The 25,640-nt window shown below is 66.6% G+C and overlaps 1 protein-coding gene across 4 annotated transcripts in view; it reads right to left on the bottom strand.

Moving 5' to 3' along the window:
• Nucleotides 1-25,640, bottom strand: part of CDH4 (cadherin 4) — a 508,943-nt gene that overhangs the window by 7,606 nt on the left and 475,697 nt on the right. For all 4 annotated transcript variants that reach the window (XM_077873791.1, XM_077873793.1, XM_077873792.1 and 1 more), the window contains 3 exons: nucleotides 15,328-15,465; nucleotides 6,489-6,674; nucleotides 17-270 (listed from right to left, as the gene is read on the bottom strand). In XM_077873791.1, the coding sequence (XP_077729917.1) occupies nucleotides 17-270; nucleotides 6,489-6,674; nucleotides 15,328-15,465 (578 nt within the window). The remainder of the gene's footprint in view (nucleotides 1-16; nucleotides 271-6,488; nucleotides 6,675-15,327; nucleotides 15,466-25,640) is intronic.

The following is a 25,640-nucleotide window of genomic DNA, read 5'->3' as shown; positions in this document are numbered from 1 at the left end:
TGCTCTGCAGACTCACCTCACGGCCTGCTGCATGAAGCGGTCAGGGTCCACGGCAGAGAACGTGGTCAGCACGGTGCCGCTGGGCACGCCCTCCTCCAGGCGGATCAGCTTGTGGTTCGAGGGGAAGTAGGGCGCCTCGTTGACGTCCACGACTGAGATGGTCACCCCTGCCGTGGACTGGAAGGACATCTGGATCCCACTGGCCAGGGGCGCCTGGTTGGACACCATCACAGTCAGCATGAACGCTCGGTTCAGCTCGTAGTCGACCGCCTGCAACGAGAGGCCCAAGGGGGTGAGCTGGCGCAGGTGCCTGGGGGCCGGCTCGGGGGCGGTGGCCGTGGCTGCCTGGCGTGCACCTGCCTCCCCGGTCCCCTCCTGCTCCTGCCACCCGGCTCCCTGCCCAGGACACCGGTCCCAAGGGAAGCCGTGTGCAGACTGCTTCGTCTCTGGCTTCCTGTGGGGTAAAGGCCCCCCCAACGTGCCTTCCCATCATGCCAGGGCCTGGCCATAGCCGGGCTCCTGGGGGCCCCAGCTCCCGGGGGGCAGCCGTTCACGGCCCGAGCTCTCAGCAGGTCGAGGCCTCCAGGGCTGTTTGTCGAGGGTGCCCTCCTGGGTGCAGCGGGCCTTCTCTCCTGTTGTGTTAACCCCCAGCCCCTGTTTCTGGTAATTTGTCATGGCGGCCCCAGGACACTCAGACACTGGCCTGTGGGCGCTCTTCACCTGCACGTGGCTCCTGCACTAACGTGATCCCCTGCTACACCCTCTTGGGGTGCCAGGACCCCGAATGACAAACGCTACAACAGTTCTATGGTCTGCGGTGCTCCCCACACTCTGGGGAGGGAGGGAAGTTGCACGGAGGCACTTGGGGCCCTGAGATGCGGAGCCACACGTAGCGACTCAAAGACCAGGCTGCCACACACGCAAGGGAACTTCTGCGCAGGAAGGTTCCCGGCGGGATCGCTGTGTCCTCCTGGAGGATGCGCACAGGAGACAGCCCCGAAGCCCAGGGCGGCTGGAAGTTTGCAGCTGTGAGGACAGAAAGGGCGGGGAAGACCCACTGAGCGAGGTGCACAGACCTCCAGGATCTGCCGATGAGCGGTAGATACGCAGCGTGCGGCCTTCGGTGTAGAGGGACAGGAACCGGAATTTGTATTTGTTCCTATTTGCAGAGAGGAAGACCAAGACCACACGAGTGAACCAGAAAACGCGTGAGGATGGTCCCCTGCCTGCAGAGGGGCGGCACGGGGTGGGGGGCAGGGCTGCGGCACGGAGCTGTGAGTCACGTCACAAATAAAATTATATATATGCAACGTGACCTCTGAAAACCGCAGGCAAACTGGAGTAAAGGGAGACTATGTACCAGCTGGCAGCATGACTCCCCGGAGCAGAGCGATTTCAGGTGCCCAGCGCAGCGTCTAGATGGCAGTTCCTGATGGGATCGATTTTAAGGACAACGGTCGTTGCACAGAAGCCTTAAGCTCCCTTGGTCTTCGCACGGTTGGTCATGACTTGGGCTCGTTATTCTGAGCGCCCTTTTATGCATGTTGCAGGGAAAAGTGAATCAGCGCTTGTGACAACGTGGTTCCGAAGTCAGATTTTTCAGTGTAAGAGGAAGGAGACAGAAGTATGGAGTCACTGAATTTAAGTAAAAATCCTCCGCTGTTAGGTTAGAATGAAACGGCCGTTTGAATCAGTGGAAGACACGGGGAGACAGTGAGGATGGGCAGTGCTGGGGGGGGAAGCCTCCCTGCTTCCCTCGGGGGCCGAGGGGCCAGCCACATGGAGGGCGGCGGTGCCCATGGGGGCTCCGATGTGAGGCAGGCGCCTCCCCCGGTTGGGCCACAGTGCACGGAAGCGCTCGGGAACAGGCTGGTGGCGGAAGGACCCAGGAAGGACCCCGGGACCGGCCGGGGCGGGGTGGGGGGGTGGGTGGGCTCCCACTCGCCGGGGGCAAGGTCGGCAACGACAGCGGCTGACTAAGCACACCCGATACGGATACGTACAAATCCGTGCAGTCTTAACGGTACCGAGGACGTGGAAACACACCCACACACCCACACACGCTCATGAGTTTGCTTATTGCTCTGGTGGAACGATCGATGGCCTCCAAAGACATCGGGTCCAAACATCTGGCATTTGTGACCGTGTCGCCCTCCGGGGCACGGGGGCTTTGTGAGCCTGATGGTCGGGGTCTTGCAGCGGGAGATGGCCCGGGATGACCCAGGTGGCCCAAAATATCACGGGGGGACCTTCGGGGTGGCAGCAGGCAGCGTGGCCGTCCCGAAGCCTCCGTCCGCCTTTGCTGCTGGACTCTGTGCGAGGTCCCTGTTCCGACGAGGTGGCTTGGAGCCACACAACCTCGCTGTCTTACGGCTCCGGAGGTTGGAGGTCATAAGTCAGCGTCCCTAGGCTGAGGTCCCCAGGGCAGGGCTGGCCTCTCGCAGCTCCTCGAGGCAACCTGCACTCTCGGCCCCCCCGCCCCCCCCGGAGCAGCAGCGCAGCGCCCTGCGGTCCCTCTATGACCTCCATGCCCCGCTCACAGGCACGCCGGGGGGCTCCTGTCGACGAGGGGACGCCCTTTTGTGCTAAGTCTAGCCCAGGAATGACAATCTGAGGAGCACCACCTCGTGCTCACTCACAAAGGACGTCGCGTGGCCAAGGATCACGGTTAGACGAGGAACCAGCAGGTGGAGGCTGGGGGGCCGCGCAGGTGCAGCTACAAGCATCACGCTGCGGCCGGGAAAGGCCGACTGCGGGGGGACGACGGGAACAGGCTGCACCCCGGAGCCCACCCGTCGGGTGCAGGTGACCGGAGCGGGACCACCGGGCACCATGGGCTTTGCGACGTGACCCAGCCTCAGCCGCGAGCTCCTCCCCACGGACGGGCCCCCGCAGATCTAAATCCCAGGTTGCCGGCAGCGCGGGAGGGAGAACGAGGAACAAGAACCCGCGAGGAAGTGGTCGGACGGCGCGGCACGTGGGGCCTTGCATCGGCCAGCTGGCCCGGCGTCCATGCAGGCCAATGGTGGGTGGAATGTTCTAGGCCATGAGAGATTCAAGACATGTTACAACCAAATGCATGGCGGGGGGTGGGGGTGGGGACCCTGTTCAGATCCAGATCTGAAAAGCCACAGCAGAGTCACTTTTGGGAAAATTAAGGGAAACTGAAGACAGACTCGAACTGGAGAACGCGAAGGGAAGCCGGCTGCCTTGTCAGGCGTGTGCAGGTGTGACGGGCGTGGGCGTGGACGCAAAGCCTACTTCTGAGGGTGACGCATCCCGACCTCAGGAGTTACAAACCTCTCTGAGCGAGATCGGCGATGAGGCGGTGGGGGGCAAGCGAGGGCCCGACTGCAGGGCCAGGAGAGACCAGTCCCGGCATGTCGGGGCGCCCGGAGATCTTCGCCGTGAACAGAAGAGCGCCAGGGTCAGGAGCCTGTGCTCGCGGCTGGCGGCGCCTCCGCTGACCTGACCCAAGCCAGCCCCCCCGGGTCCCCCAGCGGCTCAGCCTTTGACTCAGGGAGCATTAGAAATCCTACACCTGGGGGTGCCCGGGGGGCCCCCAGGGTTCCGGTGACAATCCTGGGGTCCTGGGATCGAGTCCCACATCGGGGCCCCTGCTCGGCGGGAAGCCTGCTTCTCCCTCTCCGTCTGCTGCTCCCCCTGCTTGTGCATGCTCTCATATTCTCTCTCAAATAAAGAAAAATCTTAAAAAAAAAAAAAGTATCTTATGCCTGGTGCATCAAACCCTTGCCTTCTCAGCTCCCGCTGCAGGTGAGCAGTAGATCCGAAAAGGGCTTTGAAAGCTAAATCAGAGCAGAGGCGGGGCCCGGGGGTTCTGGAAGCCCGAAGCTGGCCCTTCGAGGGGGTCTGGAGGCCAATACCCTCCAGAGAGGGCGGCTCTGGGCTGAGCCCCATCGTCCTCTCCAGGCGGGATGTCCTTGTCTGCCGGGGGGCAGGGTGGTCCCCGCAGGCCCTTGGAGCCCTGCCATGAGATACCATGTCCTTCGGTGGCACACGCCCTGTCGCTCTGATGCCTTCCGCTGCCCCGCCGGCCCCTTGAGGAGGCGTTGGTGCCATTGTGGGTCAGCCTGGGGCAGGCAGGGGGACGCGACACCTCCCTTGTCCACCCCCGAGGCCCGTCACCTAGCCCGATGCCGGGTGCAGCTCAGGCGCATCTGTGGGGGGCCACGCGCCCAGATTCCACCCCGGCAGGACCCTCAATGGCCTTGCGGGCAGGGGTCGGATGAGGCTCCCAGTGCAGAATAACCTGGAAGCCCTCACCTGAGAGATACGGCCCAGGGCTTCTGCCCCCCGGTGCGGACTGCTTCCTCCGTCCCAGGCTCTGGACGGTTCCAGACCCACAGGGTGCACCCCCCGCACCCACGCGGAGTCCAGCAGCTGCCAATGGCTCCAGCCCCTCCGCCAGGACCCTCGGACAGTCTGGGAGGGGCTGCGCCATTTCAGTGGTTTCATAAAACTGTGGTGGTTTTGTCTCTGAACAAACCACCCAAAGGAAGAAATCTCTCTCCCTGTTTACTGGTTCACGTCCCTGGGGGACATGAAGAGCATCGCGTGTCATGCATTAAGATCGTGTCACCAGCCTGAGTGCGAATGCCTTCCAGAAAGACTATTATGGCCGATAAACGTCCATAGGAGGGTGAAATAAAACATATTTGTAATGGAGAAATCGATAGGTAATTTGGCCCACCAGTTTCAATTAGACTGGCTGGATGTACTGCTGGGGCTCGGCCTGGCTGCCTCCCCAGACCGGCAAGGACCCTCTCCTGAGAGGCCGGGAGCTGGGCCTGTGGCCTGAGGGGAAGCTGCCCAGTGTGGGGCGCGCGGGGGGCACAGGGGGAGGGGCGGGGGGCAGGCGCTTCCGTGCCCTGCTGCTCGGGGAGCTGTTGCCTGCAGGCCCGGGGGCTGGTGGAGGGAGGGCCCGTGGGGGCTGCACCCTGGGCCCCTGCCCCCCGGCCCTCCTGCCCCCCCGGCCCTGCTTCAGCGTCTGGGCAGAGCTCGCCCACTGCCTCTGCAAGCCTTACAGCTGGGCGGGTTGGGGAGGGGAGAGCAGAAGGGGCCAGTTCTTGGCTTTTCCGCTTCAAAAGGGGAGGTCTGGGTGTAGGCAGGAGAACAGGGCTGATTGGTCTGAGCCTGCGGTTTCCTCATTGGAGGAGATTGTGGGAAGAGGCAGAGGGGGCTCCCGAGGATGCTGGCGACGGTGACAGGTGCCCAGTGGGGCTGGGGGTCTGTGGGCAGAGGTGCTGTGGCCCAGCTCGGCTGCAGCCCGGGAGGAGGCAGGATGAGCCAGGGGGGCGGGGGCTGCGGGGGGCAGCGCAGGGGCGGGAAGGCCCCCCAGGCCACTGGGCCCTGCCTGGGCCACACGCCACAGTGGGGGCCTGCGCGATGGCCGGACGCCGGCTGACCACGCGCCTCTCCTCCACGGGGCCGGAATGGTCCTCGCATTGCCGGGCGCGGTCCGGACCCTCCACCTGCAGGGCCCGCTGCCCCGGGAGCCACAGACCTGGGCGTCGGGCCCCGGGCGCGGCCTGGAGAGGGGGCTGGCCCGCGCCGGCCGTGAGTGAGCCAGGAGCCAGTGGGAATCCAGAACGGCCCCCCGAACCCCGCGCGGCGGATCGCGCCTCCCATGCCCGTCCCGGCCGCCCCCCTGCAGAGAATGCCGGAAAGCACCGCGTCTCCACCGGACGATGCAAAATTAACCTGGAAATGCTAAGATGAGGCCGCTGCCTTAAACAGACTTTAAGTGGAGAGTTTGGAGAAAGGTGCCGTGTGCAAATAATAAGAAAAAAAAAGGAAAAATGGGGAACGTGTGGCGCCAGCTGAGGATCGTGCCCAGGCACGCGGTCCAGGCTCGGGGGGACGGCGCTGCTGCCTCTGCTCTCAGCCCGGAGGTTGTAAAACCCAGTTTTAAATTCACAGAGAGTGGGATTCACCTGTGATTCGTGACAGGTTCACAGAGCCCTGTCTCCACCGCCACGCCGGGGAGGTCGGGGTCCCCCAAGCCCCTCAGCGGCCCCTCGTCATCGCGCCTGCATCCCCCGCACGCATCTTGAGCCGCATCCGTAATCGCGACACCGCGTCCAGGGCAGGACCGCACGGGGAGGCGGAGGCACAGGCCTTCCTGCTGCTCCGGGAAACAGGCCGACTCCTCAGGTGTTAGAGGCAAGGTGCGCGGCGTTAGGGGCCGTGGCCCTTCCCGGCTGGGCGGCCTTACCCGGGAACGCAGGTGTTCTACCCCTGCTCGAGCACGGCATCGGCCCTCCGGGTGGCGGGAGGGCACAGCTCAGGCCGCCGAGTCCCTGGGGGCCCCGCGGCCAGGTCCCCGCGGCGCCTGCCCCTGGCACAAGCGGGTGGGAGCCGCCCTTTGGCCCTGAGCGTCGGGGTGGCTCGCGCTTACCCGGGCATCGCTTCTGCTCTGTGATGGGGGCGAAGTCACGGCGGCCGGCGGGGAGCGGGGGCGTACCCACCTTCACCACGGTGACCATGCCCTCGTTGGTGACGGGGTCCGTGCGGATGCTGAAGTGTCCTGAGGGGTCCCCGCTGATGATCCTGTAGAAGGCATTCCAGTTGGGCGAGTGGGGCTGGTCCCGGTCCATCACCGTGAGGTTCGCGACCACCACCTCCACCTGGTTTTCGGGCACCTCCCCCGAGTACTGCGGACATAAGGACAGACAGTGCTCAGAACGTGCGAGGAAGCCCGGGGAGGTCGGGAGGGGCTCTCTACCTGCCCCCGGGGGGCCCCGCCTCCCGCCGCCCCTGCACCCCGGGTTCCCACGGGGCCCATTCCCTGGGCACGCGGGCACCTGCAGAGGGCTGTGCTCCCCCAGCAGGCCCGCGGCTGCACGCTGCACCCACCCACCGCCTCCAGACCGACCTCCCCTGCACGTGTGGACACACACACACGTGCACGCACCCGGCCCCCCTCCTAAACCCCCTCACGCCTCTCCCTCCCTGGCCCTGGAGGCCAGAGCAACAGCCGGGATGCACGAGAGACCGTAGGCTACACTCGCGGGGCGGGAGCTAGGCGGTGGTGCATGGAGAGTCCTGTCTGCAGTCCCACCACCCTGAGGTCCCGCCAACGTGCTGGGGTCAGCGGCTGCAGACAGGGGGTGACCCAACACCGAGCCTTTGCTACTGCGAGCCCCTCCCGTCAGAGTGTGGTCCTCGTGGCTGAGACGCCGTGTGTGTGTCCGTGTGTGGCGCTGCCAGAAACCCGAGCACCCCTCCGGGTGAGGATCCCGCCCAGGCCCCCCCCCCCCGCCCCCGGTGTGTGGCCTGCACAGAAGGCCTGGACTTGGTCAATGCTCTGCTCTCACTGTCTTGAAACTTGTTTTTTTTTTTTTTTAGGATTTAATTTATTTGACAGACAGTGAAGGAGAGAGAGCGCACAAGCAGGGGGAGCGGCAGGCAGAGGGACGGGAGAGGCAGGCTCCCCGCTGCCCTGCTGTCCCTTGAGCCCTCCTGGAGACCCGCCTCCTGCTGGCGCCCACCTGCCCGGGCCCTCCCCGCCTGCCGCACCAGGGCCATTCCCTCTGCTGGGGCATCACATATCCCCATAGCAGGAGGCCGGTGCCACTCAGGGGCTGTGCGACCTGTGCTGAATGAGAATTGGTTTTGTCATCCACAAAATGGGCACAGCATGTCCCCAAGGGCCTGGGGATGGAGCACAATGCACACAAAGCTCCCGGCACGTGTCAGGGCTTCTGTGAGGGACACACAGGGCCTGGCCAGGCTCCCGGCCCCAGAGCACAGCTTCCTGGCCGCAGAGGGAGGGACAAGCCCGGCCAGGGCCCAGCTCGCCATGAGTGACAAAGCCACGTCCCCCGGCAGGTGAGCCTGTCCAGGCGGCCTCAGGTCTGGCCTGGCCTCAAGCAGCTGTGCGACCTTTGGGGGTTCCTAAGCCTCTCTGGGCCTGTTTCCTCAGCTGAAGGCCCGGGCCAGGGGCACCTGCGTCCACCTCCCCGGACGGCAGGAGGAGGCGGCCAGCAGTGCGTGAGCTCGCTCCAGACTCCTTGGGAATTCGGGGTGTGTGTGACCAGGATCACTATCCTTGGTCCTGGGGCTGCAGCACCCCCGACTCTCAGCGGCTTGGGGGGAACGCAGGCCAGCACAGGCGCTGGCCCCCTCCAGGGCCAAGTTCAGGGCGTCGCCTGTTTTGTTAATAAACTGATTGGCACACAGCCATGTCCTCATTTATATCTTATCTGTGGCAGGGTTGAGTGAGTGTGACAGGGAGCGGATGGTGCCAGACGTGAAAATAATTCCTACACGCCCTTTACAGGCAAGCCTGGATCCCTGCTCCAGACCCCTGTACTCGCCCCCTGCAGGAATTCAGAAACGGACCTGTGGCTTAGTCCTGGTGCCCGCTGTCCCGGCCTAGGTGTGCCCACACCTGCTTGAAGGTGTTGGGTGGGGTGGGGGTGCCGTGCACACCTGAGACTGCAGCCAGCCCAGAGGAAGCACAGCTCAGGGAGGCTCCTGGTGGCCGCTGGCGCCTGGATCCAGCTGTGCCTGAGCTCAGGACTGCAGCCAGCCCAGGGGAAGCACGGCTTAGGGAGGCTCCTGGTGGCCACTGGTGCCTGGATCCAGCTGTGCCTGAAGTCCGTGTTTAGTTTCCAGCTCCTGAGACATGAAGAGTTTTCTTTCTAAGTTGCCACGGTCAGTTTGTGCATATCTGTTAGGCTGCCTGCCTGAATTCCCTTTATTTTCCAGAACTTGCTTTCTCAGCCTCCCGTACAGCCACAAGCTGGTCAGGTGACCTCGGGCCTGCTGGTCAGCAGTGAGGCAGAGGCCTTGTGCTTTGGCGCCTGCAGGTGGCCGCGCCCTGCCCGGCGCGGGACAAGGGGCTCTGGTCCTTACGCCGGGTCCCGGCGACAGGAGGGGTGCCCCATGAGCCTCCGTGCCGACACACGTGGCCTCAGGCTTCGTGACCACTCACATCCTCTGGCAGCATCACCCTTGGATTCGACGACGGGGTGGGTCCCAGGGTTGCTGCGTGAGCGCCGAGCCTCGGGTGGGCCTCCGAGGGGCTCCGGCCCGGGCTGCTGGGCGCCTCCACCCAGTCTGGCCGCCCCGGAGCTTCACGGCGCAGGGGAGACCTGTGGGTCCCGGAGCCCAACCTTTGCAGGCTCCGGGTGAAGTTATTCCAAGCGTCTGTTTTAATTCATGCGAGTTTAATAAAGGTTCACAAAGAAGGGTCTTAAGCTGATAAATCTGGCTTAGGATTTTCTTATTAACTTTCCCTTGGCCATAATGAGTTTTTAATTTAATTTTTTCAGACCTTCAGGCACAGGGTGAGCCTCGCTCATGCCTCCCGGGAGGCAAAGGCAGATATTGGCAGAAGATGGAATTTTAAGGTCGTTGGAACGGAGTGCCTCGCCTAGATGGAGGTCCCGAATTCAAATGTCACCCCGTCCCGAGGGACAGGGATTTCATCCAGCACAAACCCAGCTCCGAGGCCCAAATCCAGGGCTCCCGGGGGAAGGTCACATTAGCATAGAGGAGGATTAGGGTGAGAACAGCGAAGCCCAAGCAGGATCCAGGAGGACAAGAATGACAGCCTGTCCACGCGCGGGACCGCGGGTCCTCCGGGCACCCTCGCCATGCACCTCGAGTGACGCCGTGACCTCTGAGGCTGCGCTTCTGTTTCTGTTCTGAGCGAGCCTACCCATGCTTGGGCCGGAGGACCTGAGCCTCCCTAGCCGCCCTCCGGGTGGGCAGCCCCTCCCCTTGGCCCGCGGCCCCTGCGCGGGTGGGGGCATCTCACTGGGAGGGGGCGCCCTCCCTGACCGGGAGCCCAGGGCTCATCGCTGTCCTTAGCAGAGGGGGAGTCGGCCCGGGGCCCGTCTGGCCGGGGTGTTGGCTGTGCCTCCGTGGGGCCCGGAGCCAGAGGGGCTTCCGGGGGCTGCAGGGGCGCCTGGGGAGGGGTCCCCACGGAACCTCACTGGGGACATGCCAGCGCCGTGCCTTCGAGCGTCCGTGGCTGCTGTGGGAAAGTGCGTGGATGCGCCTCTGCACATTGAGGGGTTTTGCTTCTTGAAATTGAACTTTCCTGTCCAGTGAACCAATGACGATTTCTTCTGGGTTCTGAGTTCAGGGTCAGAATCGGATTGGAGGGTCCGTGTCGAACCAGGAGCCATGTCTAGGCGGGGTCTTCCTTGACCCTGCATGTCACGGGGGAGGGACTGAGGTCTGGGGGCCCCTCTGAGCCTCTGTCCCCAGCCCGCGGAGCTGTCACCAGAGAGGGGAGAGGACACACGGGGAAGGGCTCCTTCCAGGGACAGCCCGGGGGAAGGACCCAGCAATCAGCTGAAGATAGATCTCGGACTCCTCCCACCCCTCAGCATTTCGGTTTGCAGACGGGGTTTGCTGGCCGGTCCTAGCACGGTCGGGCCGCGGGTTCAAGCAGCCGGCCTCCGCCCGAGGACGAACATGCTGCGGACCTAACCGCCCCCAGCGGCACGGCGACAGCCACGCTCCTTGTCTCCTTGCCAAGCCTCCTGTGCTCCGGCCCCCGGCTCCCAGCCTGCCTGCAGGTGTGCACCCGTCGGCAGGTGCCCCCAACTCCAGGGGACGAGGCCAAGGTGCAGGGACTCGCCTGAGGTTGGCACCTGGCCGGGGAGGAGCCGGGGCCCGCCTCTGCGTGCAGCTTGGCCGGCGGGGGGCCAGAGGGTCGGGGGACGGTCATCTGTGGGACGTGGACACCGGGCTGGCAGGAAGGGCTCAGGGTCCACGTGACGGGATGTGACGTGAGGCGGGCCAGGCGCTCTGGCCTGCACCTCCTCGCTGCTCAGAGCTGTTTCGATGCGTTACTGCAGAGGGTGGCGCCGGGGGCCCGAGCACAGTTAAGGGCGAGGCGTCCGTTCCAGTTTTGAGATGCCGGTTACTTCGTCTCCGGAACTCAGGCTGAGTCAAAATCTCCCCCCAGGTCCGTGGGTGTCAGTGGAAGAGCCGAGCAAGTGGGACTGCCCGGGCCTGGGCCAGAGGCGCCAGCAGCCAGGGTAGGAGCCGCCCGGGGCCGCCACGAGCCAGGCCCAGAGCCGCGGCCGCCTCTCCACCCGGCCAGACAGGCAGCCCCAAGGACGCAACTTCAAGTGTTACCCCAAGAAAAACCATAAAACCGTGGGGGTGCCAGCCCCACAGGCCCAGGGCTCCCGGGTCACAGCCCCGCCTCCGGCAAATCGGTTCAGCGCCTCCGAGGGTGACGGGTTTGCCGCGGGGGCTGAGCTTGCCGTGGGTCAGCGCAGCCTCCGCGCCCACTCGTGGTCCTCCCGTCCACCCCAGGGAGCCCACGGTCGTTCTCCTTCGGTTTGGGACATTTACTTGAATGTTAATTTAACTAAAACAAATTTCTTAACAGGTAATTTTATCCATGCCTCCTCGGGATGGGGCGCGGGCCGAGCCGTCAAAGCGGGCGGTGGAGGGGAGCGCGTCGCATCGCTACAGCCTCAGCGAAGACGCTGGACCTGATGGCTCCTGCCCTCCCCCCCAGATGAGGAGGCTGCGCTCAGATCAGACCATTTGGCAATTTGGCTGTGCGCCCCTCGCCCGAAGTCCAAGCGGGGGCAGGACCCCAGGGGTGCGGAGGCCTGAGCACAGGCCCCTGCGCGCCCGGGGTGGAGGGCTGGCTACCGTCGAGGCCCGCGGAGCACAGCACGGCATCGTACGGGCACCGATGCTCACGGAGAGCAGCGGATGCTCCTGACGTCACCCTGGGACCGAATGACACTTGAGGGGGGTCCAGCCATCGGCCCACGGGCTCACAGCGAGGAGGGACCAAGGCGGGGTCCGTGAGGGGCTTCCTGACTCCAGGAGACGCTCGCGTGGGCGTGTGAGGGCCCGGGGTCCCAGGACAAGGCCCACCGGAGGCCCCGGGGGCAGAGTGCACGTCGCGTCCCGGGCCCGCGCCCCCAGCCCGAGAGTGCAAGTGGGCGGCCCCTCGGCGGCTGCGGAGGACCCCGCGAGCGGCCCAGGCAAGGGGAAAACAACTTTTAATTACCATGTAAGAATAGGAACCGGATCATGCAAATCCCCTCATCTCCTCAGCTTCTGCTGATTGTTCCTGATTAGGCTTTGGTAAAAATAGCCGGGCTGTGAGCAGGGATGTGGCCAGCGTGCCCCCTGCCCCCCGGGGGGAACCCATGACCATGGCCCAGTCACCCGGGGGCGAGACGGAGACTGGTCCCACCCCAGCGGCCGCGGGTCCGACGTCAGGATCCATCCGCGGGGCCGCAGCCGCCCCCAGCCTTCGCCCGCGGGCTCTTCTGACCTGGGCCGCTCCAGGCCGGGAGGCCGCCCCAGGCAGAGGGGCAGCGGCACGTCCCGGGGGCCAGGCTGTGCCCGCCACCGGCTGCGGGGCAGGAATCCGCCCCAGGGCGCCCTCCCAGCCACCTTCGGGGTCCGATGCTCCTCCCCAGGATCCCCGTGTGGCTCCCGCGGCGCCCACGTCTCAGGGGTGTGTGTGCATCGGGGTCGCCCACCCCCTCGTGCTTCACACAGCCCTCCGGTCCTCGCTCCGTCATGGGCCCTCCCAGGATGGGCGTTTCTGGGGGACCTACGGGTGTTTTTGGGGTGGCTGCCATGCAGAAGGGAAGACAGCGTTCAGACTCAGAGCGCAAGTGTCACCGCTGGACGGGGGCTGGGACGGGGGGCGGGAGAGGCCCCCTGCAGGCCCGCCCTGTGGGAGCAGGGGTCGGGCAGCCCAGGCCCCTTGCTGGGGCTGCAGAAGGGAAGGTGCCCCGCCCCAGAAGGGGAGAGAAGACACCCTCAGGGTCTGCAAGGTCAGCCGTGAGGCACCAATGGTGGGGTCCGAGCAGGCCGTCTGGGTTAGACTCTATGTGGCCTGGGGCCCCCGGAACTCGCCTCCTGGGCCTCCATTGTCTCTGGTGGACAAAGGGGCAGTGGCCACGTCAGGGAAGACCTCTTAGGAAATGCACAGAAGCCTCTAGACGCGAGGGCCACGCCGCACACAGCTCCCTGCCACGGTGAGCGGCGTTCCGCAGGCGCCGCGGCCCACAGAACGGGGGGCTGGTCTCATTCCCGCTCTGGCAACGTCCCCGTGGGCTTGACGTTACTCCAACAGGCGCTGAAGACGATCCCAGGGCCGCTCAGGATGTGCGGATGCGGCAAGTCTCCCTGACACTCAGGGTATAGAGCGTCAGCGCCCGGTGGGGCAGAGGTGACCGGCAGGGCCGGGCTCAGTCCTCCACCTTCTCAGGTCACCACGGTGCCTCGCGCCAGGAAGCACATCCTTTAGTCCCACCAGGGACGATCGGCTTGGTCTCCATGGTGACAGCGGGGGTCCCGAGGCTGTTTCCTGGGGGTCCTGGGGGTCCTGGGGTCCGGAGGGCCGCGGCCGCTGCCACACCTCCCCAGGCAACTAGCATTTGCAGGCTGGAACCAGGACCAGAACGTGAGCCTGGGTGACCTCTCGCCCGGGCACCTGCCGTGGGCCATCCGAGACCCTGACTCAGCCGGTGGGTTCTGAGGATCCTCAGGTGCCCCCCGCCCTGCCCCACAACCGCCAGGTGCTGGCCTGGTCCCGGCTCCAGTCCTCACGTTGCCCACGGGACGTGTCCTGCGCTGGTGCTCACCCGGGAGCGCGGCCCTCCTGCACCAGCACAGGCCGGCGTGTCCTAGGGACATCTGTCATCATAGGGAGAGGCGCAGGGGGAAGCAGGAAGGGCGGCCGGGGCTGCTGGGCCAGTGTGGGTGAGGCCCTGCTGGGGCCCGGGGCCTGGGCACCACTCTCCTCCCAGCTCCCTAGGGGGCTGCCTCACCGCGTCCAACCACCTGGGCTCCTTGGCCCAGGAGTGCAAGTGGGAGCAGCCGCCCCGAGCCCCTCACCAGGTGGGGCCCCTGCACGCCATCCGCCGTCTGCCCGCTAGATGGCGCCCTGTCCTCACGGGCGAGGTCCGGCTGGGGGCCGTGGGGGGGCGGGCTGCAGGGCGCAGGGGTGCAGGGGGTGGGATCTGGGGTCTCTGATTCTGGGACAGGAGCACTCGGGGCGTGGAGGCACGGGGGTGCAGGACGGGGGCACGCTCGGACGCCGGGGTGGGGCGACCCCAGGACTCTGGCCTGTGAGGTGCCTGCCTGGGCTGAGGGCTCTGGGGAGGAGGAGGGGGGCTCCTCTCCCTCTCCCCACCTCCCTCCTCCCCGCCCCCTGCTTGCTGCAGAATCAGCCAGGCTTCTGGGGTTCAATCCAGCTGCTCCCACTTAGGGGCTGGCCCAGTGGGTTTGGGCTGGAACTTGGCCTCTCTGAGCCTCGGGCTTTGCCACATCGCGGGCCCTGACCCTCACAGGGGGCGGGGGGCTTACGGCCTGGCAGGGGCGCTCCCCAGCGTGCCCTGTGATGTGCCTATTGCTGTCACACCCTCGTCCCCTTGGCCCCGCAGTGGCCTGGACCTCGGGGGGCGGCTCCGAGAGGCCGTCGGGAGATCCACGGGGCAGCTGCAACCTGCCAGCGGCGCCCTGGGAGCCCTCGCTGACCCCCCCCTTCTCCCGCCCTAGCCCTTTCACCCGCTGCACTAGAGGGTGGGCACCTGCAGGGAGGGCCGTGCCCCCAGCTGTCGGCACCCCCGAGGCCTGGGGGAGGCATCATGGGAGGGTGCCCGGTGCTGAGAGCGGAGAGAGCAGAGGCCGGCCCTGCAGACCGTGGGGCGGCCCCGAGGGGCCATCGAGCATGTGGACGCTGAATGCGGAGGAACCTCGTGGCGGTGACGCTCTGCTGCAATCTGTGGCCTCAGGGCTCTGCCGCTAGGACGTTCCCTGTGGGGGGGCGCCCATGCCTCGGGTTCTAGACTCGTCCCCAAAGGGACTCGGGCCCTCGGTGGGGAGCAGCCTGGGGGGCTGGCAGCCAGCAGCCAAGCCTGGGGGAAGGGCTCGCAGCGTGTTCCCGGCCTCCAGGCTGCGCTCTGCTGTGGAGGGGAGCTCAGCTGCACCTGCAGGGACGGCCTGCCCCGGGCGGGGCCCCACCTGGGCATCCCCAAGCAGGCCACTCCCCCCACCGCGCACACGACCACGCATCCCTCCAACAGTTACTGAGCCCCAATAGCACCGCATTCAGGGAGTGTGCAGCCCACCCTGTCCTGGGCGCCTCTGAGGCGTCCCCGTCCCTCTGTGTGGCGCCTCCTCGAGCCGGATCGGGGCACCTGCTGCCGCCGCCCCCACCCCGAGGCCACCCCCTCCGGCCTCCCCCTGCTGCAGACACCTGGGGGCCCCCCAGCCTCCTGCTGCCTGGACCGCGGCGGCACCGCCCTCTGCCCAGCTCCCTCCGAGGGCAGCCCGCTGCCGGGGCGCGACACTCACGGTGCTGGCGGTGAACTCCGGCGGGTTGTCGTTCACGTCGGTCACCGTGATGATGGCCGTGGCCGTGTTGGACAGGCCGTAGTTGAGATTCCCCTCCATGTCTGTGGCCTGAACGATGACCGTGTACTGCTGGACTTTCTGGGAGGGACGGGGTGGGAAGGACACACGTCAGTCTGGGGCTGGGATTACGGGCTTCTTCACCCACATGCGCTCCCCGAGGCGGCGTTAGCAGCTGTGGTCCGGTCCCCGCGGGTGGGAGGGGCTGCGGGGCCCCCGGGAGCTCTCGGCGTCCCCGTCCCCCGGGCTGGAAGGACGGTCCCTTCCCGTGCTTCCCGCACACGCCTGGCTGCGTCCACGTCAGGGCCTGGCCTCGGGGCTGCAGGGCTGTGTGGGGCCGAGCCTGAAGGGAGGGCACCGTGCTGCGGGGGTTTGGCAAACCAGGATGAACCCCTTGAGACAGGGACGACCCCACGGACGGGCCAGCCCCCTGCGCTGCCCCAGACGTTCTCCGCTCCCGTGGAGTGACGTCGCTGACTCAGACAGGCCGACGCACGGCGAGCTTGTCCACCGAGGCCCCCGGTGCCCCGTGCGGCGCCCGGACACCTGCAGGCGGCTCAGGGTCTCTGAGGGGCTGTGGAGTCCCTGGATCCCGCGCATGCGGACGGCGGTCGGCCGGTCAACCCTGGGCCGCGGGCCAAGCCGACGTCTGGAGCCGTGTCCGCCTGCGGCAGAGCTCCCGCGGCCCTAAAGCCCGAAACCTGTTCCGTGTGGCCCGTCACCGGCCCTGGGCCCGACGCTGGGCAGGTGGCTCCAGGCAGGCTGGGGGGGGAGGGGGGATGCTGCAAGCTCCTCGGGGAGCCGGGGCGGGGGGAGCCGGGGAGCCTTCCGCGGGAGTGGGGGTGCGGCCCGGCGGCCACGGGGGTGGGACCAGAGCTTGGGCAGCCTGCCTGGGCCCGGCCGGGGGGTGGGGGGGACTAGGGCTCGGGGGCCTCCTGCCTCCACTCGTTCTGTCCCACCCGTGCGGGGCGGTGGTCGAGGGTGGGCGGGGGTCACCCGGTCCCCGCTGTGACATGCCGTGTGCTGGGCTCCAGCCCAGGGCTTGCGCGCCGGTTGCTCCCGCAGCTTAAGGGAACTGAGTAAAACAGCTGTGAAAGTGGGGAGGACCCAGGAGACATGGAAAAAATAATGGAAAGAGCTTGCGTCTGTCTGCTTGGGTGCGGCGTCGGGTTTCAGGTTTTCTCTCAGAAGATTAGCCTTTACCTTCTTCCCTTCTTCCTCTGTCATCCCTCTGCCCACGCACCCACCCATCCCTCTCCTCACCCCTCCCCTCATCCGGCCCTCTGTCCCTCCCCGCCCCATCCTCCGCCTCCCCCGCCCCCCTCCATCCCTCTATCCGCCCCTCTAACACCCCGCCCATCCCTCTGTCCCCCCATCCATCCCTCCATCCCCCCACCCATCTCTCTGTCCCCCGCCCATCCCTCCATCCCTCCGTTCCCTTCCCATCCGTCTGTCCCCTCATCCATCCTTCCGTCCCCCTGCCCATCCCTCTGTCCCTCTGTCCCCCTATCCATCCCTGCATCCCCCCACCCATTCCTCCACCCGCCCACCTATCTGGCCTCCCTCTCTCCTCCCCTCCCCTACGTGGCTGCTCCTCAAGCACATTCCCACGCAGGGCAGCTGAGGGCCATTCTGTCTGTCCCCTCACGGGCAGGCCGACCCCTTCCACAGTGGAATGCCAGTCCCCCCGCCCCCCCCCGCCCCTGGCTCTCCCTCCCACACCTGCTCTTCCCTGGACTCTGCTTTTCTTCTCAGCGTCCGCGTGGCCTGCCTGCTCGCTGCCTGCTGATGCCCCACAGGCAGGGCCCCCAGAGCCCAGGGCGTCACGCTCGCCCCCTCTCTGCCGTCCAGAACGTGACTCAGGGGCAGTGTCACCCTCCTCGGGCACAGGGGGTGACTGTCCATGGGCACAGCTCTGAGCCACAGGCACTTGCACTCTCTTTCCAGATGTGCCGAGCATTGGCCCGGGTTGAGGACAGTGGCGGGGATGGGGCGCGGTGTGGATGGCTCCATCCTGCAGGAGCTGGGCACAGGACGGGGGTGGACACTGGGGACGCCCCTCAGGCTGACCCACCCACAGGCCCAGCCACGGAGGCGTCTCTGGAGCCGCCAGAGGACAGCACAGCAGGCACAAGGGGGAGCGGGTGTCTGGGATGGGTCGGCGTTGGCTCTGCAGGCCTGAGGGGCCCACGGCCGGGCACCCACACGGCTCAGCCTCCATGGCTGCAGCCCCGAGGTGGAGGCCCCAGACCGTGAGACTGCATTTCCGTGCTGTGATGACAGTGGTGGGGGCTGCCCCAGGAGCCTCCTAAGGGCCTTGGTGGGGCCCCTTCCTGGTGCTGCTGGAGGGAACCCGGGTGTCGCGACGCCCCTGCCCCTGTGCCCACCTTGCTCCAGGCCCATGGCAGGGCCCCACTCGGGGAGGCTTCACCGGGACCCGGGGGGCCCTGCCGTTGGGGCTCAGCCTGTCTGATCACTGGGTGGGAAGGACGGGGACCGGGGCGGAGGGAGCCACCCAACCTCACGCCCCACCTGGCCTCCCAGGACCAGCCCCCACGCCCAGGGCTGGAGCAGAAGGCAGGAGAGGGCACAGGCCGACCCGGGGAGACGGATTTAGCCAGAGAAGGAACGTGTGGCTGGAAGGTGGAGTCACAAACCTTCCTTCCCCCTTATCACCGACGCACAGCCTCTCCCCGGGACCCCGTGGCTACTGCCCTTGGAGACACAGGGACACACGGGTGTATGCGCAGGTGCCTGCGTGCAGGCTCATGCGTGTGTGTGGGTGTGTGAGTGTGTACGTGCGTGCAGGTGTGTTCGTGTGTGTAATGTGTACATGCGTGCATGTGTACGGGTCCTTGTGTACATCCGTGAGTGTACGCATGTGGACACCCGTGTGTGCGTGTCTGTACCTGTGTGCACGCCCACGCCTGCATGTACACACGTGTGCACAGCCCACCACCACTGGAAGGTGTGCCCGTCTTGCTTTTGGAGGCCGGGTGGGGGCTTCCCGGGCCCCTGTGGGGGGCGATCTCCCAGCCACAGGAAGGGTGGGTGGGGTCCCAGAGGCTGTGCCTCCCGTAGGGGGGGCCTCTGAGATCCGGCTTCGTGGCCCTGATCAGGGATTTGCATCCTGGTGGAGCCCCTGGGCTTCTGGGCTGTCGCTTCTGCTTTACAAAGTAGGCTCTTCAGACCCAGGAGCTGTCACCCTTTGCTCTTCTGCCAAATCCCCTTCTGGAACGGCACTGGAGGCTGAGGGGGTGGCCGTTACCTGGCGTCCCTGGACACAGATCCCCTGGTGCGACTGTCCCGCCGTCACCTGGGGGGGCTCTGGCCTGATGAGCTGTTGGCCGTTGTAGCACCTCCCGCTGGCGACCCCACGGAGCAGACCCGCTGCAGCACTCCTACCTCCCCGCGGCCCTGGGGTGCAGGGGTGCCACCCTCCTACTTTGTGATGGGCCGTGTGCCTGGGGCCCGGCTCTACGGGGACACAGAGATGACCCCGGACCCAGCTCTGGACCCACGGGGTCTCCAGTGCAGCTGGAGGGAGGTGGCTGGGTGGGGAGTGGGCCTGCAGGTGCCTCTGGGGGCTCGTCCGCTGGAGGCCAGCTGGCCACGGCTGCTCCCACCCGGACGCAGGTGCCCCCGCGCCCCCCGCCCCCTGCTGCCCAGCGTCTCCTCCCACTCGGCCGCATCAGCAGCGGTGCGGGGATGAACTCATTAAAATGTGATCTGGCCATTTCCAAGTTGAAGAGAAGGAAGAAAGCCACAAGGGGGTGGTCCCCGGGGTCTTTGCCTACCTCCCCAAAGCTCAGCGTTTAAATTTTGCAGAACATCCATCAATAATGCAGTCGCTGACCCGCCCTAGAAGAGCATCAAAGCCTCCTGCAGGCCCCGCGTCCCCGTCCCCACACCGGCCGCCAGGCCTGCATCCCGGCCTGCATCGGGCCCGCGGCGTGGCCCCCCACAGGCTGCTGGAGCCGCACCCCCCCAGCCTGAGAATGGTGTCCGCAGCTCCGGGGCCCGAGTCTCCCCTCCCATACGAGCCGTCTGTCGTGGGCTGGCGGCCGGGATGCGGTGGAGATTGAAGCTGAGAGCCCGGCGTCCACACTGCAACTCAGGCCCTCCCAGCGCCCCTCCTCCCTGGCCGAGGCTGGGGTGCTCCCGCTCTCTGGGTCAGTACCTGAGCCGCCAGGGGACGGGGCTGCGGGCTTGGAACTATAGGAAGGTGCGGGTTTTGGCTCCCTAAAGACCCGTAAGACTGCGAGGGGCCGTGGCCCAGCCACGTGTGGGGGACACTGCAGCCTGATGAGGGTGACAGGTGATGGTCAGCGTCCCCAGGGACGGGGAGCCTGGGTGGGGCCCGTGACGCAGCCACCTCGCCCCGGCGTGGGCGGAGTGGGTCTGAGGACGTTGGTGGCCCAGCACAGCCCTGGGGCAGCCGCCACCCGCACCTGCAGAACAGGCCGGGGGCACGTTCACCTGGGCCAGGGGCACGTTTACCTGGGCCCCGAGCGGCCGGCCACCCACGTCAGCAGCAGGGGCGCCCCGGCCGGGCACGCAGGAGACACGCGAGCCTCTCACATCTTATGAGGCCCCTCCTGACATTTTAATCATGTAAAAACGCTCAATTTACACAGCTCTGCCTAATTAGACACGGTGGCAGTGACGTCCGTGGATTTTCCCCTCATAAAGACGGCTCTCGCTCTGCCGAACGGGAAGCTGGCTCGAGGAGGGTCTGCGGTGTTTCTCCCCCAAAGATGCTGCGCTTCCCAGGGCGAGGATCAATATTCCCACAGGGAGAGGAGGGGGAAGGCAGATTTGGGGAGGAGCCTCGTGGAGAAACCGGCTCACGTGACCTTCCTGCGGGGGCGAAGCTCTGGCACCTGGGTCGGGTGGGCCTGAGTGCCCGCCTGTCTCTGGGGTGGTGTCAGGGAGTGGGCACCCAGCTGGGCAGTGTGGACACCCTACTGGGCATCGAGTGGGCACCTGGCTGGGCAGCAAGTGGGCACCTGGATAGGCAGTGAGTGGCCACCCGGCTGGGCAGCATGTGGGCACCCAGATGGGCAGTGGGTGGGCATCCAGCTGGGCAGCAACTGGGCACCCAGCTGGGCAGCGACTGGGCACCCAGATGGGCAGTGACTGGGCACCCAGATGGGCAGTGACTGGGCACCCGGCTGGGCAGTGACTGGGCATCCGGCTGCGGCATCGAGTAGGCACCTGGATGGGCAGCAACTGGGCACCCGGCTGGGCAGTCAGTGGGCACCTGGCTGGGGCATTGAGTGGGCATCCAGCTGGGCTGCGACTGGGCACCTGGCTGGGCAGTGATGGGCACCAGGCTGGGCAGGACTGGCATGTCTCCTGGGGCCTCCACCCCCTGCCAGTGGCCGCCCCGCAGGTTTTACGGGGTGGGGGCGCCCTTGCTGTCATGTTTGCACTGAGTGGCCTCACCCAGGGGTGTCTGGGTAACTCGGGGTGAGCCAGCGGGGGTGCTCCCTCGCTCACATCCGCCCCCACCGCTCTCTCGTTTCCTCTCCCCGAAGTTCAAAGGCGGACACGGTGGGGGTGCCTGTGAGCAACGTGGGAAGGGGACCCGGTGCGGGGTCCATGGCGGGCCCTCAGCTCCCCTTCCCCGGGCACCTGGCAGGGCGCTGCCTCGCTCTGTGCAGGGCCCCCTGAACGCCGTGAGGGCAGTAGCAATCTCCCGTCAGGGGTGAGCACTCTCTGCTTGTGCCGAATCAGCTCCCAGGGGAAGAGACCCCCCCCCCCCCCAAATCTTGAGATCCTTGGAGCGTCCGTCTTGCAGCTCCAGGCTCTACTCTCTGATACGGTGCAAATGCCACCTTGTCCCGCCTCTATCAACTACTCACACTGTAGTATAAGATTTAGGGCATCACCTGGCAGGGACTGCAGCAATCTAGTAAGAAAGGCCCCAAGAGCCAGGACACCTGGGGGGGGCGGCGCTCGGAGGCTGAGAAACACAACAAAACAAGTAATCGCAGCAGACGCTGATCCCCTGGAGTTGCAGCGGGAGGGCACAGTAGTTCTCCTTGGTAAGAACCAGGCGGGGTCACACACACCCAAAGCCTGGTCAGTCCCAGAGCAGGATGGGCGGGGCGGGGCTCTGAGGGCTGTGGGACACGCTGCCCGGCCTCGGGGGCAGAGGTCACAGCTCTGGGGCCCTCGCGCGTCCGTCCACCCCTCCGGCCTTTCCCCACATTCCTGCTGAGCCGGGAAGACCCGGGCCCGGAGAGGCGTGGAGGGCGAGGGCCGGCCTCAGCCCCGGAGGAGCGGGGAGCCCGCGGGACCGTGGGCGGCGTGGGCCCCGAGGCGCCGGGGCACGTGGTGCATCTCAGGCACCGGCTCCCACCTGCAGACTCCCCGACACCCCTTCTGTCCCGGGACCTGGCCACCCCGCGGGGCTCCCCGCAGGCCCGGCACGAGACGCGGGGGGTGGCAGGAGTGTCCGCCAGCTGCTCAGGGCCCTCGCGGCGCGTGGTCCGGACGTGCCGACGGCCCGTGTGTGATGATTCCACTCGGCGCGCTCAAGAGCCCGAGACCGCCCGCTCTGGGCGGAGGGGAGGAGGGGCCTTGGCCGCCGAGCAGCCCCCGAGGCCGCGGCCCCGACGCAGAGGCCAGGCCCCCAGCGGGGACAGAGCCGGGGGGCGGAGGCCGGCGCCCTCCAGGCTGCGCGAGCTGCCGCCTGGTGCATCCCGGGGTTCTGAGAACGGGGGCAGAGGCCGGACTGCGGGGCCCGTGGCGGCCCCTCCTACGCCAGGGGTGCGGGGTGCGGGGCACGTGGTGACGCAGGGGCCGGGCCGGGCCAGGAGGGTCCCTGGGCGGGTGGTCTCCACTCAGGTGCGTGGATTCGCCCCCGGAGGGGATTCTGTTGCCATCAACCCCGACGGAGTGGGCTCCGGGGCTGAGGATGGGCCAGGGGACGTGAGGACGTGGCTCACAGGCTGGTGCGGCCCAGGCGAGGCGGCCAGTGGTCAGGGACACGCGTGGGCAGAGCCCGGCTGAGCGAACGGGGACGGAGCGGGCTCCGGGGCCGTGGGGACGGCTCTGCATTTTGTCCCAAGTGAGAAAGAGGCCAGGAGGGCCTCGGTGTGGGCGAGGAGGGACCAGAGACTCGGGGCATCAGGGCTCATTGTGCTGCCCAGCGGAGGTACCCCGGGGGCCTCTCTTGCCGGCCCCTGCCCTGCAGCTCCCCGCCTGTGTCCGGGGAAGGGCGCCCACCCCCACGAAGCCCCCTGGGCCTCGGCCCCCCTGGGTACAAGGGGTCACCCCCGGGGTGTCCTGGTCAGATGCTTCTGTGGAGGTTAATGACTTGAGCCCCCCACGATGAGCCCAAATCCTCCCAAAGCCTCCAGTGGCCACTACGTCCTGTAACAGGAAAAGCAAGCACTAGGTGCACGGGGGCGCGCAGTGGGGCAGTGGGTGGGGGCTGGCTGATGGGGCGTGCAGTGCTGGTAGGCGGCCTGGAGGAGGCATCTCCGAGGACAGACTTTTCAGCACCCGACACCGGTTGGTTTGGCTGCTGTCCCCTTAGGTGTGGGTGCATAGACCGCATCAGCCCATGGACGGGGTCCTTCACGTCTTCCAGGAGGCGGGGGTCCTCAGAGGCAGGTGCCAGGACCCCCCTGCGGCCCAGGGAAGGCCCCCACGCGAGGGCGCGGGACGTGTCGGGGGTGGTCTGCTGCTCAGACCCCATGGCCTCGGGTTGGGGTCGTGCCCTTGGGTGTCTCGTCCCCTACCTGTCCCGCCCTCCTATCGGCAAAGCCCCCCTCTCGAGCACCCTGCCGCCCGCCACGGCCACCCCAGTTCCATCTGCCGGGTGTCCCGTGACGCCGTCGGGGAGCGGGTGCAGGCGCGGGCTCCTCAGAGACCTGCCCAACGGATCTCAACACCAGCCGGCTCTGCCCCCGGCCCTGGGCCCGGACCGGGGTTCTGGGTGGGTGGCCGGGGACCTCCGGGGAGGCGTGCCAGATGGAGCAAATACAAACAGGGACGTGCCACCCACTTAGTTTTGAACTTCAGACAAACGCCAAATAATTTTTAGTGTAAGTATGCCCCACGCGACACTGGGGACGTACTTACGATAGCCGTGGCTTGCCTGGAGCTCAAATCCCCCCCGACCTGTGCGGTGTCTGCAGGGTGGAGCGCGGCCCCTCCACTCGGCTCAGGAGCGTCTCCCCCTGGAAAGCGGCTGGGGAGCCCGTGTCAGGGCAGCGCACGCCTCCCCCGGGGAGCCCTCGGGTCCCCACCCCCGGGGAGGAAAGCCCGCTTGCTCAAGGCCGACAGTGCTGGCCGCCCCGGCAGGCTTTGGGGGTGCCCAGCGCGGCCCGGGGCTGGACGTGGCCCCTGGATGTGCTCTGTCCGCCTTGCCTGCTCTCGGTTCCAGTGAGATCTGGGGTGCGGCCTCTGGTGCCCTCCCTGCACCCCTGCGCCTAACTCTGCACCCCGGGTTGGGGCAGCCGACGGGCACCTGCGTCTCTGGGGCCCCCACCACCTGCCCGCGGACGCCGGGCGATCGAGGGTGGGTCCAGGGTGCAGCTCAGGCCGCGGGCGCCCAGCTGCTTAGCTCACGCCTCTGAGTGAAAGAAGGACCCCGCGGAGTGGCTCTGTGGGTGCTCGCGACACGTCAGATGTGTGATGCACAGCGGTTGGAAAAGTGGGTGCTGGTCGTCCGTCCCAAAGAGCAGAGTGTACGACGGAGCCTACCAGCCCCCAAGGTTCAGAGCAAGGCCACCTCCTCGGAGAAGCCTCCCCTGATTTCTCCATCGTGAGCGCATCTCGTCGGTACATGACCCTTTGTGTGCCCCCCTGCACCCCCTGCAGCACATTCATTCAGGTTCTGCTCCCCACCCCCTACAGCCCCCCTGGGACCTCGGGGGGGCAGCCATCCATCTAACAAGCGCTCCATGCCCTGTGCCTTACCCACAGCACCTTTGTCTGAATTTTCTAAACAAGGAAGGAAAAAACAAATGTTTGTCCCTGTGTGGACCTGTCCGGTGGCCTTCCCCAGGGGTCACTGTCACGGCCTGCTGTCCACCTCCCCAGAGAACGGCAGCAGCTCTCCGGAGCCAGGAGGAGCAGCCCCTTGTCCTGATCCCTGACTCCAGGGCCTGGTCCGCATGGACGGGGCGCCTTCCCTGGTCCCTGCGAGGGCGGTGGGGCCCCAACAGATCCCCCCGCAGTGCGCCCACGGAGTCCTGAGGGCCTGTCCACCTCTCCTGCCACACGTGCCCCCCAACATGGGGCCCAGAGGACGTCTGAACCCCTGCATCTGAAGCCTCCCCACCAGTCCTCGCCCCCCACCCGGGCCCAGCCTCCCTGCTGGCCTGCCAGGCTGGCATCGCCGTGGGGCTCAGACGTGTCCCCTAACGTGCTCATGGCTGCGCCACCACGAGGTCACGTAGGCTACTTCTCGCATGCCCCTCCGCCCCAGCCCACCACCCGGGTACCATGGAGGAATGCCAAGGGGAGCTCCACGTGCCCTTCTCGGGGTGGGTGGGGGACACTTCCCAAGCTGCCACCGGGCATTTATTGATTTGGAAGGCGCAGGTCGGGCAGAGTGGCTGGACGTGTTCCGGCAGCATTGCCAGGGGTGAGGGCTACACTCGGGGAGTTTGGCGCCCCCCTCAAAGCTGCCGGGACCACCAGGCACGGGAATCAGCCTGGGGGGGATAGAACCTGCTGCAACGTAGCCCCGAAAATCCACACCCAGCACGGCCCCTGGCTCAGTGCCCCCAGACCAAGGTGAGCCCTGGACCCGGACGGTGAGCCCACAGGCTTTCTGGGAGGGGGAGCCAGAGGCCATCAGGACAAGTGTGGCTACAGGCTCTGCAAACAAGCCCCCAGCGAGGACGCAGCTGGTCCAGGCTCTGCAAACAAGCCCCCAGCGAGGACGCAGCTGGTCCAGGCTCTGCAAACAAGCCCCCAGCGAGGACGCAGCTGGTCCAGGCTCTGCAAACAAGCCCCCAGCAAGGAGTGAGAAGCTCATCCTGTTTACTCTGAGCTCAGTCAGGGTCTCCTCCCTGTCCCGGGAGCCACATGCTTTCGAGGGTAAACCGAGTCACGTATCCTCTAGAGGAAATGCTGGCCTCTGGTCACAGAGCAAGCAGGAGGCAGTGGTGGAGGCCCAGAGGCAGGAGACGATGACGCTCAGGCAGGGAGCTGAGAGTACTCGGTGCCGCCAGCCGGGGCTTTCAGCTGGGAGCGGCTAATGACTCCTCCAGGGAACCCGGAGGTAGGTG

The sequence above is a fragment of the Canis aureus genome, chromosome 26, assembly GCF_053574225.1.
Source record: "Canis aureus isolate CA01 chromosome 26, VMU_Caureus_v.1.0, whole genome shotgun sequence".
Classification (NCBI taxonomy): Eukaryota; Metazoa; Chordata; class Mammalia; order Carnivora; family Canidae; genus Canis; species Canis aureus.
The sequence above is the reverse complement of the archived record's forward strand: the minus strand, read 5'-3'. Positions and strand labels throughout refer to the sequence as shown.